At 40.2% G+C, this 17716-nt stretch overlaps 1 protein-coding gene across 1 annotated transcript; it reads right to left on the bottom strand.

The window, feature by feature from the left end:
• Positions 1–6592: 6592 nt before the first annotated feature.
• MUC21 (mucin 21, cell surface associated) lies at positions 6593–16948 on the bottom strand. Its single transcript, XM_042987583.1, has 3 exons — positions 16867–16948; positions 7387–8522; positions 6593–6781 (listed from the first exon to the last, which is right to left on the bottom strand). Exons 1-3 carry the CDS (start codon positions 16946–16948, stop codon positions 6593–6595), a joined length of 1407 nt encoding a protein of 468 aa, XP_042843517.1.
• Between the last annotated feature and the right edge of the window lie 768 nt (positions 16949–17716).

The following is a 17716-nucleotide window of genomic DNA, read 5'->3' as shown; positions in this document are numbered from 1 at the left end:
GCATCTGTTGGCCATATATATATCTTCTTTGGAGAAATGTTGATTCATGTCTTCCGCCCATTTTTAAATTGGGTTATTTGTTTTTTGGGTGGTGAGTTGTATGAGTTCTTTATATATTTTGGATATGTTATTTGCAAATATCTTCTCTCATTCACTAGTTGCCTTTTACTTTTGTTAATTGTTTAATTTGCTGTGCAGAAGCTTTTTATTTTGATGGAGTCCCAAGAGTTCATTTTGCTTTTGTTTCCCTTGCCTCAGTAGACATATCTAGAAAAATGTTGCTATGGCTGATATCAAAGAAATTACTGCCTGTGTTCTCTTCTAGAAATTTTATGGTTTTAGGCCTCACATTGAGGTCTTTAATTCATTTTTAATTTATTTTTGTGTGTGGTGTAATAAAGTGGTCCAGTTTCATTCTTTTGCATGTAGCTGTCCAGTTTTCCTAACACCAATTTGTTGAAGAGACTCTTTTTCCCATTGGATATCCATTCCTCTTTTTTGAAGATAATTGACCATATAATTGTAGGTTTATTTCTGGATTTTCTATTCTGTTCCATTGATCTATGTGTCTATTTTTGTGCTAGTACCATACTGATTTGATTACTACAGGTTTGTAGTATAACTTGAAGTCTGGAATTGTGATACCTCCAGCTTTGTTTTTCTTTTTCAAGATTGCTTTGGCTAGTTGAGGCCTTTTGTGGTCCCATACAAATTTTAAGATTGTTCTAGTTCTGTGAAAAATCCTACTGGTTTTTTTGTGTGTTTTGTGTGTTTTTTCTTTGTTTTTTTTTTAATTTTAATGTTTATTTTTGAGAGAGAGAGAGAGGCAGACTACAAGTGGGAGAGGGGCAGAGCGAGAGGGAGACACAGGATCTGAAGCAGGCTCCAGGCTCTGAGCTGTCAGCACAGAGCCTGACACAGGCTCTCATGAACCTGTGACTCATGAACCATGAGACACTCAACCCATTGAGCTGCCCAGGTGCCCCTGTTTGTTTTTAGAGAGAGAGAAAGAATGGGGGAGAGGGCCAGAGAGAGAGAGAGAGAGAGAGAGAGAGAATTTTAAGCATGTTCCATGCTCAGTGCAGAGCCTAATGTGGGGTTCTATTCCATAATTCTGGGATCATGACCTGAGCCTAAATCAAGAATCAGACACTCGATCAACTGAGCCACCCAGGTGCCCTGCTACTGGTATTTTGATAGGGACTGCATTAAATATGTAAATTGCTTTGGGTGGCATAGACATTTTAACAATGTTTGTTATTCCAATCTATAAGCATAGAATGTCTTTCCATTTCTTTTTGTTATCTTCCATTTCATCAGTTCTTTAGTATTCAGAGTACAGGTCTTTGGTTAAGTTCATTCCTAGATACTTTATTATTTTTGGTGCAATTGTAAATGGGATTGTTTTCTTAATTTCTCTTTCTGCTGCTTCATTGTTAATGTATAGAAATGCAATAGGTTTCTGCATGCTGATTTTTTATACTGTGACTTTACTAAATTCACTTGTCAGTTCTAGTAGTTTCTTGGTGGAGTCTTTGGGGTTTTCTATATATAGTATCATGTTATCTGTCATAGTGAAAGTTTTACTTCTTCTTTACCAATTGGGATGCCTTTCATTTCTTTTTGTTGTCCAATTGCTGTGGCTAGGACTTCCAGCACTATGTTTTTATTTTTTTAATTAAAAACAATTTTTTTTTAACATTTATTTATTTTTGAGACAGAGAGAGACAGAGCATGAGCAGGGGAGGGTCAGAGAGAGAGGGAGACACAGAATCCGAAACAGGCTCCAGGCTCTGAGCTGTCAGGCCAGAGCCTGATGCGGGGCTCGAACTCACGGACTGAGAGATCATGACCTGAGCCAAGTCGGATGCCCAACCGACTGAGCCACCCAGGCGCCCCACACTATGTTGAATAAAAGTGGTGACAATGGACATCCTTGTCTTGTTCCTGATCCTAGGGGAAAGGCTTTCAGTTTTTCAACACTGTGTATGATGTTTGCTGTGGGTTTTTCTTATATTTCATTATTACGTTGAGGTATGTTCCCTCCAAACCTACTTTGTTGAGGGGTTTTATCATGAATGGATGGATGTTGTATTTTATCAAATGTTTTTTCTGCATCTATTGAAGTGATCATATAGTTTTTTATCCTTTCTCTTATTGATGTGATGTATCATGTTGATTGATTTGCAAATATTGAATCACACTTGCATTCTGGAACAAAATCCCACTTGATTATGGTGAATGATTTTTTAAATGTATTGTTGGATTTAGTTTGCTAGTATTTTGTTCTATGTATCTATGTTCATCAGGGATATTGGCCTGTAGTCCTCTCTTTGTGAGGACTTTGTGTGGTTTTGGTATCAGGGTAACGATGGCTTCATAGAATGAATTTGGAAGTTTTCTTTCCTTTTCTATTTTTTTGGAAATAGTTTGAGATGAATAGGAATTAACTCTATTTATTTATTTATTTACTTACTTATTTAAAGAATTAATGTTTATTTTTGAGGGAAAGAGAGAGAGACCGAGACAGAGGGGACAGAGGAGCTGAAGCAGGCTCTGGGCTGACAGCAGAAAGACCCATGCAGGGCTTGAATTCACAAACCATGAGCTTACGTCAGACTCACCAACTAAGCCACCCAGGTGCCCCAGAATTAACTCTTTTTTAAATATTGGTAGAATCTGCCTGTGAAACCTTCTGCTCCTGGACTTTTATTTATTAGGAGTTTTTTGATTACTAATTCAACTATTGCTGGTAAATGGTCTGTTTAAATTTTCTGTTTCTTCTTGCTTCAGTTTTGTAGTGCTACCAATACACTCATGAAGTGCGTGCAACCTCATGGAATGGGTACTGTTATCACCCTCATTTTTACATATGAGGAAACTGAGACCCAAAAGAGTTAAGGAACTTGTGTAAGGTCACTCTGAGCTCAAACCAGAAACCAAAAATACTAGTTCCACAATCCGTTTTCTTAGATGACATGCTGTAAGGCCTCTCTATGTTCCTTTCATCCTCAGATGTAACATGAATCATTTGGAAGTAAATGTGGAGCTTGTAACATCCTTTTCTTTGAAATAATATAAAATATACAACTGTGACCTAAGCAAGAAACTGGTGAATGGGGCACTTTTTCTCCTGAAAGAAAATGGTGTACAAACCTGGGAAGTATGCTTCACATATAAGTTGCTGTTTCCAAGCAAATTTTTGTCAATCTGGAATGTTCTAAAATAAGCAGATGCACAGATAAGGTGGGTTGACTTTCCATAGGGTTTTCCCTAGGTTAAAGAAGGCACTTCCACCTTTATTATTTCATACTGATGCTGTCTTTGCTCTACTTTCAGGAGATGCTCCATCAAGAAGGATGCATTCTTTGACAGGGGATGGAAGAGAAAAGACTATTAAAACAGAAATTCTTATTACTCCTGCTACCTCACTCTACAATGTATCTATATGAATATAGATATATTGTATATTTAGTATATGTAACATCTTAATATATACTAAAATTGCCAGTTTGTTATACTCCATTTAGCCCATAAAAGGATTTTATATGAAGCAAGGGGCCCTACTCTGTGTATATGATCCTAAATTAGAAAAAATTTTGAGATATCCCTTTATTTGTGCCCTAGAACTTTCTATACCCCAGAAAAATACACCATAATAATATGGGGGCTAGGAAAAAGAGGTGGTTAGTCTTTAAGGGGGAGTTAGAAAAGTCTAACTAGCCTGATGCTCTGACCACAAAGGTCCTCTCAGACAAATCAATTTAGGCAAAAGATGATATGATAAATGATCCCTGTACAATATCCCATGCCTGCATAATATTCTTTAGAAAGTCTTTATGTACTTCCAGGGGTATAGAAGTACTCCATTTAAAGATCATTGTACTTGAGGCACATGGGTGGCTCAGTTGGTTAACCATCTGACTCTTGATTTTGACTCATGTCATGATCTTAGCGTTCGTAAAATTGAGCCCTGCCTCAGGCTCCATGCTGTCAGTGCAGAGCCTGCTTGGGATTCTCTCTCTCCCTCTTTCTGTGCCCTCCCCACACACACACCACTACTTCAAAATAAATAAATAAACTTTAAAATTTTTAAAAAAATAAAGATCTTTGTGCCAGACCAACAGCACAAAAGCATGAGATCTAGAAGGGGCAGCACTAATTCTGTCCACTTCCTAGACTCTCCTTGGGTCAAACATGCTTGGTGAGCTGTGGCTTTGTCAAGTTAAAACATGTGTAGTCCATGTAAGTGTATTCCATGATGAAAGCTGCATGATGATGCTTCCAAACTCTACATACACACCCTATCCAGTTGCTGAGAGTAGTAAGATATTCACAGCATAACCGTGTGAATTAATCACAAGCTAAATTGCTTACCATGTTTTTTTGCCTTTCCATCTTTCTCCATGTTGAAGTGTCCATCACTGAGTCATTTGTTGTTTATCTTTGGAAATCAAAATTTTTATTTCAACTATATACCTGGTAATATTTTAATAGCTTTATTGAGATAGAACATACATACCATATAGTTCACTTGTTTAAAATAGGTAAGTCAATGATTTTTATTATATTTACAGAGCTGTAATTGGTGAGCCCTTACATCTGCAGATTCAAATCTTTCTTCTCTTTCTTCTCTGTTCATTTCCTTCTCAACCATTTCTTTGTTTCTTTTTCCTTTGTTTTGAACCTTATTACTTGCATGTTAGTCTTCCTAAATCTATTCCCTAAGTGTCTTCTATTGTCTGGATGGTTTTCATTTCTTTATTGTTGTGTATAATTGAGTTATTTTTCCCACTTGTTCTTCCAGGTTACTAATTTTATTCCCAACAGTGGCCAGTCTCTTTCCATTTGTCCATTACAATTTTAAACTTGAAAATCCGTATTTAGAACTTTTAATTATATAAATGGATTCCCTTGCCTGGTCTCATTTCTTTTTTCTTTCTTTCTTTATTTTTCTTTTATTTCTCTCTCTCTCTCTCTCTCTCTCTTTGTTTTTGTTTTTGTTTTTTTTTTTTTTGCTTCAGGAGTAGAATTTAGTGATTCGTCACTTACACATAACACCCAGTGCTCATCCCAACAAGTTCCCTCTTTAATGCCCATCACCCATTTAGCCAATCCCCCACCATTACCTCCCTCCATCAACCCTCACTTTAATCTCTACATCCAAGAGTCTCTTATGGTTTGTCTTCTCTATTTTTATCTTATTTTATTTTTCCTTCCTTTCCCCTATGTTCATCTGGTTTTTTTTAATTCCACACATGAGTGAAATCATATGATATTTGTCTTTCCCTGATTGCCTTATTTCACTTAGTGTTATCATTTATTTTCTATTCACAGTATGCTTTCCACAGTTCACACCAGTGGGAGGCACCTTTTCAGGGTCCTCAACCCTCAACTTCTCCTTCTGGTGCTGGATCCCTTTACATGAGATGATGATGATGATGATGACGATGACAACAACGATGATGATGGGCCTGCATAGGGCTTAGTGTGGCCTCATTGATTAGGATGATCTGGTTTGCTGACACTAAAGAAACCCAGTAAGTATTAGAAGGCAGAGCGGTTTCCATTACTACAAGTTGGGGTGAATCTCCCAACAAACTGCTCATTCTCTCTGAGGGCTCTGTCCCAGGTGGGAGTTCTCTCAATGCCTTGTGGATTTGGAGAAATTCAACCTTCCAAAGTAGCTCCCCTCTGTCCTCCAAGACCTGTAGAAACAGGTAGGCTTCTTCCTTGCACCCATGAAAGAGATATGTGCCGCCCTTCTGGAAGAGGACTCATGAGAATATCAGGCTTTACCCCAGATTACTCTGCCATGAGCCTCTAGAAAGGTTAGACCTTAGCCAGAAAGGATAAATTTAGAAAGTCTTTCACTTTTCTGCTTCTGAAAAGAGCACTGTGAAAGGGAAAAGTGTCAACTCGCACCTTCATTCTGAAAAGTAACCCTGGTCTAGGGCAAATTTAAATGCCGTGGAAACTACGACTTTGAGTGAACATGTCTTGCCCCACAGCACATGTAATTGAATCTCTCCACCTCATCATGCTTTGGGTTCTCTATGTGCTATGACATAATCTCTGTGTACCAGAGACCTAATACAGTGAGTCCTTAGAATCCTGGCACCTGCCCTCCCTTCTCATCTCTCCCAATTCAATTCTTCTGTCAATCTGGGTGAGGCTCAGAAACACAGGGGTCCTGCTTGGGGCAATAAAGATTAGAGAAAGGGGAGAGGTAGGAATGAGGTCTCTGGATCTTGCTGTGGAGATTTTGAATGCCAGGTGGGTTCTGGCATGGGAGCTTTCTCACAGAACTGGGAAATTCAATTCAGCACTGTAGACATCCACTCATGTGCACACAGATTGTCTCTGTCATATATTTTTGATGTGTTTATTTCTTAGCTAAATGACAACAGAATCTCCTCCTTCCACAGCCTGTTAAAATCAAGAGAGAGGGACTGTCTTCCTCAAGGTTGTCAGAGACCCAAACAAAGCTGGGAGGGGACTCCTGGGGACAAATGAAAGGACACTGAAGTCTCTGGTCTCCCAGGTCAACTTTCTCCTTGAAAAAAAGTGGCACTATGGCTTCAGGGGTCACTCAGGGCCCATTGTATCTCCTTCTCATCTCCATGGATATTGAGGATACTGGTCTCCTCCAGAACCAGTTAGGCCTCCAACTAGAGCTGTAGTGGACTCCGTGATACCCTTCAAGGTCCATGCCAAGGTTGGGGCCATGGGGGCGGTAGACAGCTGTGTCAAAGACGTTTCTCAGAGACAGGGAATATCTCTAGAAAAAGAAGGATGAATCATTTCAGAATTGTATCCCCCTGTTCCAAGCTTTAACCATGGACTCCTTCTGTAATCGTCTTCCCCTACGTATCATCTCTCTCACCTAGTATTCCTTCCTCTAGACTTTATTCCTTCTTTCAGCCTTCTTTTTCCACAAGTCAATAGTTTCCCATTGCACTTTGATTGGCTCTTCCAGTTCTAACTTCCTACTTTTTTTTTTAAATTTTTTAAGTGTTTATTTATTTTTTTTAGAAAGAGAAAGAGAGAGACAGAGTGTGAGTGGGGGGCGAGGCAGAGAGAGAGAGAGAGAGAGAGGGAGACACAGGATCTGAAGCAGGCCCTAGGCTCTGAGCTGTCAGCACAGACCCTGATGCAGAGCTCGAACTCAAGAACCATGAGATCATGACCTGAGCTGAGTCAGTTGCTTAACCGACTGAGCCACCCAGGCACCCCTAACTTCCTACTTTTCTTTAGTAACACTCTCCTGATATTTCTTTCCTTCTTACCCACCCCCCAACTTGGTGACCCTACTCTTCATATCCCACTCCCTTATGTTCCTACTACTCCTTCCCCCAGGCACTTTCCTACATATTAGGCACTCACCACACAGAGGAAGAGCCCAGCAAAGAATCCCACAGCCACTACAGCAGAGACCAGAGTAATGAGGAAGATTTCCCATGGTTTCAGAGACCCACTGGGTGTCACTTCATTCACTGGAGTAGTAGCACTCGTGCCATTGGAAGTTGTGTGTGTTCCAGTTGGAGAATGTGTGCCAGAGCTTCCTGTGGTTGCACTGGATACAATGTTGGCAGCTGTGCTGGTCCCACTGGAAGTCACACTAGATCCAGTGTTGGAGGCTACACTGGTCCTGCTGGAGATCTCACCGGATCCAGAGCTGGCAGCTGTGCTTATCCCACTGGAGGTTGTACTGGATCCAGTATTGGCAGGCATGCTGGTGCCACCAGAAGTTGTGCTGGATCCAGTGTTAGAGGCTATATTGGTCCCACCTGAGGCTTCACTGGATCCAGTGTTAACAGGTGTACTACTCCTTCTGGAGGTTGTGCTAGATTCAGTATTGGAGGTTATGCCAGACCCACTGGAAGTCACACTGGGTCTAGTTTGGGAGGTTGTACTATTTCTGCCAGACGTTGTGCTGGATCCAGTGTTGACAGGTATGCTGGTCCCTACAGAGGGTGTGCTAGTTTCGATATTGGAGGTTGTGCTGGAACTACTGTAGGTCACACTGGACTCAGTGTTGGAGGCTGTACTGGTCCCACCAGATGTTGTGATGGATCCAGTGTTGACAGGTGAGCTGGTCCCTCCAGAGGTTGTGCTAGATTCAGTATTGGAGGTTGTGCTGGAACCACTGGAGGTCACACTGGATTCAGTGTTGGAAGCTGTACTGGTCCCATCAGATGTTGTGCTGGATCCAGTATTGACAACTATGCTGGTCCCTCCAGGGGTTGTGCTGGATCTAGTACTGGAGGCTATACTGGTTCCACTAGAAGTCACACTAGATCCAGTGTTGAAGACTATACTGGTCCCACCAGATGTTGTGCTCGATCCAGTATTAGCGACTGTGCTGTTCCCTCCAGAGGTTGTGCTGGATACAGTACTAGAGGCTATACTTGTTCCACTAGAAATCACACTAGATCCAGTGTTGGAGATTGTACTGGTTCCACCAGAGGCTGTGCTGGATTTAGTGCTGGAGATTATACTGGTCCCACCAGAAGTTGTGCCTGTTGTGCTAAACGCACTGGGTGTTACACCTGCTGATAATAATAAATGATGACAAACATATACATTGAGCATAAATACTTTCTGCTCAATGCTTGGTTAAATTCATTACATGGATAATTCTCTTTGATGCTCACTAACAGCCCTATGAACTAGATACTATTGTTATCAACAGCTAAGATGAAGAAATTGAGGCTTAGAAATGTTGACATTTGCTCATGTTTATACAGAGTAGTAGAGCAGGAATTTGTACCCAGGCTATTGGATCTGCACTTTCAGCCACAATGCTAAATTGCCCTCCCCACCCATCCCAACACCAAGATTACATAACCTAGTTTCACTGGCAATAAGCTTATTCCATATGCTGCTATATAAGATCCAATACAGATAAGAAGTATTAGAAAGGAATTGCAAAAACCAGGTGAAACTAGTATATATTAATTCATTTAAAATAGTATTGCTCCTTTCCTAGAAAATATTTTTTAGTGTTATTCAGAAAATATCTACATCAAAATTGTCTGACTAGCTTGTTAATAATAAAGATTCCTAAGCATACCACTCCAGATTAAATGAATCAGCATTTGAGATGGGACCTTTCAATGAGGGGCTGGGTGATTCCATATGCATTAAATTTCCAGGGATTCCTGATCTCTATACCAGAGGCTGGAGAAGAATATGTTATATGTAGTTTAAACATATAAGATCTCCCAGGATTAATGGCTATAATGTATAGCACATCTTTTCAACCTTGGGTAAACAGACTAAGGTTGTGTCTATTTCTTTCCACTCACAACACTGAACGACAAAGATACACAACCTCCTCCAGATAACCAAAACTAATCTGTGACTCATTTACCACTAACTGGAACATGGGTACCTATCACCTCATTCCACACATGTGTATTTTTTCCTAAGGTTTATTTGAACAAACATAGGATTAGACTTTTACGGGGAGAAGCCCTTCCCCCATATCAGCAATATGGTACAAATTGGGGTTAAGATCAGAATCTTGAGTAAAACTTAAAAGAAACTGAGATGACCAAGACTAGGAATGACACAACAGTTAACTCTTCCTGTTCTTAGTATTTAACTCCCCAGCCAACCCACAGATTATTACCATTTTATAAATGCAGAAGTGGAGGCACAGAGAAGTTAAATGACTCACCCAAAGTACACAGGTAACATTGGAGCCATGATCTACACACAGGTAATCTGAGACCAGAGTCTACAGTTTTAATCCCTGGGTTCTAACTGCCTCCTGGGTGATACCTAATTATATTGAAGTGATTGGGGTAAAACAATTGATCCTCATTCTATGGAAGAGAACTAGAGCTAGTGCTAGCAGTGGTCAGCATCTCCCAAAACACCTAAAAGATTCTCAGATCACCCACTTTTAAAAGAAATCACTTACCAGTTTCTAAAAGTAGGAGATGCAATAGTAGCCAACACTTAAGGATAATGTGTCCTTTGTACATCTTGATCTGTCTTGTTGTGGTTGGAAAGTAAGATACCCAAATCCCAGTTGTGGCCAAGATCTAGAAGGCAAAGAACAGGATTCTTGAGAAAGGAGAGTTCAAGGTGAAGAGATAAAAGCTAGAGTTTCCAGAAACTTGGGTCTCCTAAGTACTTGTTCTTTGGAAGAACTTTGAGCCTAGTGGCCAGAAGACTGGATGCTTGGGTTCCTTAAGCTTCTTCCATGCAATGTTCTTGCCTCTTTATTGTGGATGAGTTTCAAGGACCTTTATAGTTTCATATGTGTTGGGGAGGAGTAGGGAAGATGACTTATTCCTATGCCAACTGTGAGAAATTAAACAATACTGAGCCTGGGAAGGAATAGACGAGGGGTCAAGAGGAAGGTGAGAAAGGAGAATGACATGATCACACTAGGCAGGGCACTGGACTGGCTGGGTCATAGCAGGAAGTAGACTAATATAAAGAGATTAAGTTTGTCAGAGTGGAAGGGACCTACCCTCTAAGGCAGAGATGGGTCCAGAAACCTGTTCTACTGCAAGACTTTGTTTCCTGGCCAAGTTCTGTGTGTCTGCTTTGGCAAGGAAATAGCCCTAATGAAGTGAGCTAAGGGGGTGGTACCCCACATTTCTGAATCAAATGGAAATATGAGACTCAAATATGAGACCTAGCAGGAACTAGGTATCTGGGCTTCTGGGTTATAGACAGAAGACAGATGGAGCATTACTGGGTATGCAGTAAGCACTCAACTGTGCACACTGAATGAACAGGGAAAGAGAGATCCAGGGGCTGATGAAGCCATCTTTGGGGTCTCTGGAGCATTAAGGCTGAGGGCATGAGGAGTGTAAAATGTGCAGAACAAGCCCCTCATCAGGCTCATAGCAGGTGAAGGGGTTATACCCCCTTCATTTCCCTTTTTGATCCTCCACCATAGGAGTTCCCCTCTTGTTTGTTTTCAGAGGAATCTGTAGGATTTTCTCTGCCCTGGAATCCTTCAGATGTTCCTTCTCCTTAGCCTAATGAAGTATCTCTCAGTAGGATATAGCACAAACACCAATTAGGAGACTTCAAGTCTGTTGAGGGAGTGAGATATATAGTCCAAATTCCCTAGAAACTTCATGTTGGTCTGAACACAGATGTAACAACAAAGGACACACAGTCCCCTAAATGAATATGACTGAACAGACCCAAATAAGCAGAGAGTTTTGGGGGTTCATGGGAAAGGCATCTTGTGGCCAAGGTGAAGGAGATGGATTGATGGGAGTTTCAGCGCACAGTCTGTGTGACCAAGTCAGCTGTCTTCATTCCCATTTTATTTTATTTTTATTTTTATTTTTAAAAATAAAGAGAATGAGCAGGGGAGGGGCAAATAAAGAGGGAGATGCAGAACCCGAAGCAGGCTTCAGGCTCTGAGCTGTCATCACAGAGTACGTTGTGGGGTTCAAACCCATGAACCATGAGATCATGACCTAAGCCAAATTTGGACGCTTAACTGACTGAGCCACCCAGGCACCCCTCTTCATTCCCATTAATGAGAAACTTTGTGGAAGAAGCAACATCTCAGTTTATTTGTAGGTGAACAAAGATCCCTGACACATAAAACCTGTTTGAAAGAAGCAGGAGGTGGCTGGAGATGTGAAGGAGTGAGTCAAGAGGGGACAAAGTGGGCTGCAAAAGGCTGATGCAGATCAACCTAGCAGCTGGGATGGGCAGTTCCTGAGGCTGAAGTGTGAGGACTTGCTAAATATCAGGGAAGGCTCTAGACCCCCAGCAATCCCATAATCCCATTCTATGGCTGAGAGGCCAATAGCACTCTAAGAATTCCTTTTCTTTCCCCTCTAGACTTATTTGGAGGCAAAGGTCCTGAATTCAAGTCCAGATTCCACACTTTAGACATAATCCTAAAATTTTTTTGCATGCATATTTATCAGAATATATATATAATTAGTGTCTTTAGTCTCTTTCAAAACAATAGAAGAATCTTGGAATTCTATTACCCAGTTCCCAACTCATATCCTAATGTTACCAAGTCTTTTAGTTCTGTCTTAATTTTTAACTTCATCAGAGATTATTGTTGTTTACACACCTCCAGGCAAACATAGTCATACATCTGAAGTAAGCTGAAAGAGAGACTGGAGAATATAGTGACTAGCAGAGTGGGCTTGTGATCAACTGAAACTTGAGAATATTATCATTAAAGATGGAGAATGAATATTAGTGGACAACCATAAAGCCATGACACACATTTAAACCTACCTACTTTATTTTTATTTATTTATTTTATATAGTTTCTGTATTCCTGGAGCTTTCATTCTGTTTTGTTTGTTTGTTTTTTTTTAATATAATTTATTGTCAAATTGGCTTGCATTCAACACCCAGTGCTCATCCCAACAAGTGCCCTCCTCAATGCCCATCACCCACTTTCCCTTCTCCCCACTCCCCCATCAACCCTCAGTTTGTTCTCTGTATTTAAGAGTCTCTTATGGTTTGCCTCTCTCCCTGTTTGTAACTATTTTCTCCCCCTTTCTTCCCCCATGGTCTTCTGTTAAGTTTCTCAAGATCCACATATGAGTGAAAACATATAATATCTGTCTTTCTCTGACTGGCTTATTGTACTTAGCATAATACCCTCCAGTTTCATCCATGTTGCTGCAAATGGCACGATTTCATTCTTTTTCATTGCCAGATAATATTTCATTTATATATAAACCACATCTTCTTTATTCATCCATCAGTTGATGGACATTTAGGCTCTTTCCACAACTTGGCTTTTGTTGAAAGTGCTGCTATAAACATTGGGGTACACGTGCCCCTGTGCATCAGCATTCCTGTACCCCTTGGGTAAATTCCTAGCAGTGCTATTGCTGGGTCATAGGGCAGCTCTATTTTTAATTTTTTGAGGAACTTCCACACCATTTTCCAGAGTGACTGCACCAGTTTGCGTTCCCACCAACAGTGCAAGAGGGTTCCCATTTGTCCACATCCTTGCCAGCATCTATAGTTTCCTGATTTGCTCATTTTAGCCATTCTGACCAGTGTGAATAAACCTACTAGCTTTATATTCTGTATTTATGAATTCTAATACCTTTAGTTTTTGTGGATCTGATCTTGCTGTCTATTTTATGTTTTGCTTCTTGCTGGCTTTCACTGATGGTTTCTGACTGAGATGGTTGTACTTGAGATTTATGACTGAATTTGTTTTTCTTGCAAAGGTATCTGTAGAAGTACTTTGAAGCCTAAGATGAGGGCTTGACCTCCCATAGAGAATTTGCATGTTTTGGCCAAACATATGGATGCATTACCATTTGAGGATTCTCATAAATTAAATTATAGGCTTCAAGTCTTTTGAATAACCCATGATTTGGAACTACAAGCCATGTAAAGTATGTGGTTACAAGTTATTTCTCCAGAGATACTTCCCCCATGCCAAGTTTAGAGATAGGCAATTTTGCTTGCATTCCCGAGAGGAAGAGTGGGTTTATTTTTAGCTTACACTCCCTGAAGGTTGCAGGCTTATGTGAGGGTCTACTGTGAGAGTCCTCACCTGGGCTAGTCAGTCGGACTGAGGCTGTGCTACCAGAAACTTAACTTCACTGGGTTTGGCTAACGTTGGCTTCAGTTCTCCTCTTGCCTTCTTGGGTTCCTACCTTAGCTTACCTACCTAGCATTCCTTACCTAGCATTCCTTACCTAGCATTTCTTACTTTCCCGCCAACTCACTGATTCATTTAAGACGATTTTTAGTCCACCATTTTAAGTTCTTCAAGGTATTTTAAGTCAACACACTTAGTCCATTACAGAAACAGAAATTTAAGTTCTCACTGGATTTTTTTTGAGAAATAAATGATAGTGTATTTAAAGGCACTAGGATGGTGTTTGGCACATAGTAAGCATGAAATTATAAAGGACAGAGGGAAAACAAAAAGGAAAACATAAAAACATATATATGTAGTAGCCAGCGTATTTTAGGATTTTAATTTGTAGCACATCCCAGTGATTTTCTCCTTACTTGTCACATGGCATTTGGAAGAGACAAAGAAGTAGAGAAGAAGAATCTTCCCAAAGATGAAGGAGACCTGGAAAATAATAGGTGGCTCTGAGATGGTTTCCTTTCACCTAGTTTTCATGATGTTGAAGCTACAAACCTAGACAAATATTAACTACACTTATTGTGGTGATCATTTCTCAATGTATACAAATATCGGATCATTATTTTGTACACCTGAAACCACTATCATGTTATATGTCAATTATACCTCAACTAAGAAAGAAAAAGAAAGAGAGAGGGAAGAAAGAAAGAAAGAAAGAGGGAGGGAGGAAAGAAGGAAGGAAGGGAGGGAGGGAGAAAGAAAGAGAGAGAGTTGGGGTGCCTGCGTCCCTCAGTTAAGTGTCTGACTTGATTTCGGCTCAGGTCATGATCTCAAAGTGGATAGATCAAGCCTGGAGTTAGGCTTTGCACTGGGCCTGGAGCCTGCTTAAGAGTCTCTCTCCCTCTCCCTCTCTCTCTACCCCTCTTCTGACTCGCATTCGCTCTCTCTGCCTCTAAAATAAAATTAAAAAGGAAGGAAGGAAGGACATCAGTTCAGTGAAGATCAGGCTGCTAGCAGGCGCTTGCAGAATGCCTCTTGTGCCATGAGGGAGGGGAAAAAAAGGTTAGAGAGGGAGGGAGCCAAAACATAAGAGACTCTTAAAAACCGAGAACAAACTGAAGGTTGATGGGGGGTGGGAGGGAGGGGAGGGTGGGTGACGGGCATTGAGGAAGGCACCTGTTGGGATGAGCACTGGGTGTTATATGGAAAACAATTTGACAATAAATTTCATATTTAAAAAAAAAGAATGCCTCTTGTGTACCTTTCACCAGTCAACTCCATGGTCGGGATTCAACCCTGATATAGAGAGTGACTTCCCACTGCTTTTGGAATCTACCTCTGCAACCAGCCACAAAAACCATTTCCACAGCTGGAGTCAATGACATAAGATCAACTGACATAGTTTTGCCAAGATATCCTCGATATGATCTCATTTTTCAATGAAGGAGAGGTCTCTGGTGTGAAAACCTTGCTTTCAGCATCTAGTATGATAGGTGTTTTTCTTTTTCTTTCTTTTTTTTTTTTTTTTTTGGTGGAAGTCTTAGAAATTAACTCAACAGTAGGTTTTAACCTGTGTTGTTTCTGTCCTCTTAGGCTGCTGGTTTAAGCATACAATGAAAGGACTGCCATTTTCCTCTAAGATATATTGCTATTAGTGTTTTTTAAATTTTTGCTTTTATTACAAAATGATTCAATAGATTTATCTTCCTCCGACTTAGAAAAAACAAAAACAAAAACAAATGAAGAATGCCATGCGATTACAAATCTTCCGGGGAGATTTTTCACCCCTGCCCCTCTACTCAATGTTCAATTTCAAGATAGACATTCTTCTCAGTCCCCAGTGTGCACCATGGGCAAGGTCTTTTATTCTAATTTAACCATATTCTAGGCTTTAACCATTAATATCTCAGCTTTATTTAGGGTCTCCTATTAGACTCCACTCCTTGTTCAGGCCTTGGACTTTGTCTCCTGTACCCTACCTGCTAAGAAGCTGTGAGAAGATAAGTTTATGTTAACCAGATTTGGCAGATGCCCTCAATGCAAAGGCTGGTTCAGAGCTCTCTTTGAGCCTCTGTCAGTCTCTGCTTTCTCTCCATTGTTGATCTAAATACTACCTACTATCTACCTAATTGATACAGCTACAAATATTTTTTTCTATATTAACTGGCAATTTTTGTTGCTTTTGTTAAGAGGAGTGGTTAACATACTTTATTCACTATATTCCCAGAAAAGTGGAAGTTTTCAAAAGATTGTTTTGAGATTACAAATTTCACAATCATATATGATAATGCATTTAAAGTCAGTACAATGCTTAGCACGTAGTAAGCACTCAGTAACAAAGGAGAAAGGGGGAAAGAATGTCCAAACAACAAACAACTGATCTGGCTACCACAAATATTATGAGGTATTTTTTTTATGTTTGTTTTTGAGAGAGCATGAGTGGGGAGGGGCAGAGAGAGAGGTAGGGGAGAAAGAGACTCCCAAGCAGGCTTCATCCTGTCATCATGGTGCCCGAAATGGGACTCAATCCCAGGAACTGTGAGATCATGACCTGAGCTGAAATAGACGCTTTCATTTAGCATAATACCCTCCAGTTCCATCCATGTAGTTATGCTAAGTGAAATTAGTCAGAGAGAGACAAAAATAATATGACTTCACTCATATGAGGACTTTAAGACACAAAACAGATGAACCTAAGGGAAGGGAAACAAAAATATAAAAACAGGGAGGGGGACAAAACAGAAGAGACTCATAAATATGGAGAACAAACTGGAGGGGTTGTGGGAGGGGGGTTGGGTTAAATGGGTAAGGGGTACTAAGGAATCTATTCCTGAAATCATTGTTGCACTATATGCTAATTTGGATGTAAATTTTAAAAAATAAAAAATAAATCCAAAGCTGAAAGCACATAGATTATTATCACTTGCTCATCAGGAAATCAAAGAGAAACTGTTCTGAGATTGTGACCTCCTAAGAGTTTCTGAACTATGGTTAAGCCCAGGGAATATTTTCACTTGAGCTCACATGTAAACTTGAGAAAGCTGCAGGTCTCCTCTAGAATCTTTCTCTATTTTTCTGGATGGCCTGTTGGTTAAGCTCTTTGTGATCTTTTCTCTGGTTCTTTTTCTTGACCTTGATCATGACCATCTCAAAGGCCAATTTCCTGAAGACTTTTTGGAAATACGTCCTGACCCATTTTATCGTCACTGCCTTCTTTTCCATGATTGCCTTTTCTCCCAATATTTTCTTTCCTAGAATATCCTCCATTGTTCAGCCTTTGTCCATACTCCCCTTGTCATCCATGGCTTCCTTGTCTTCCTCCTCTGTGATCCATTTCATGGCTCTTGTTATGGCCTCCTCCATGTCCATGACTTCTGCCGTGATTCATGACATAACCACTGTCATAAGTGTGGCTCAATTCGTGGTCCACATCATGGCCCCCTCCATGTCCAAATCCATGTGCTCCTCCATGAACCAGTTTATTTTCCCAATTATGGAACATCCCAGAGCTCAGTCCTGAGTTCAGGTCTGGACCAAAGCCAATTCTGTAATTATGGAAGTATTAAATGCCTCTTTTTATCAGAGGAAAAGAAAAGTCCTTCTAAAAGAGAAAAAAACATATATTACTAGAGTTCAATCTTTTCCTTTCATATCACTAAACCTTCTTAGATTGTAAAAAATCACAAATTTTAACTTTCTGTTTTCTCTCTTATGCTTTTTTTGTAGGTGTGATATTGCTGGTTCTCTTCTTATTGTTTATTTATTCACTCTTATGAGAAAACAGCCTTCCAATTATTGCACTTACATAGTCTGTATGTAAATGTTATCTTGCTCTGTACTTTGGTAAGGTTATATGCCACTAAATTCTCAAGACAAGGGTAAATCCACATCCTGTACCTAGGCAGTAGAGTCTCCCAGAAATACGGAGTCTTTTGTTGTGCTAATCAACAAAGAAATTTGCATGTCTATGAGGACAGGAAAAGAAGAAAGGAAAGTTCATAAAATAAGGATTAGAATAGTATTTACTTTGGGTTGGGCAGGTACTGGGTTGACTGGCAGGACACACACAGGAAACTATTCAAATGATAGAAATGTTCTATATTTTGAACTTTATAAGGGTGTGTGCACATTTTTAAA

Source organism: Panthera tigris, chromosome B2 (genome assembly GCF_018350195.1).
Source record: "Panthera tigris isolate Pti1 chromosome B2, P.tigris_Pti1_mat1.1, whole genome shotgun sequence".
NCBI lineage: Eukaryota > Metazoa > Chordata > Mammalia > Carnivora > Felidae > Panthera > Panthera tigris.
This window is presented reverse-complemented; position numbering and strand designations above follow the sequence as displayed.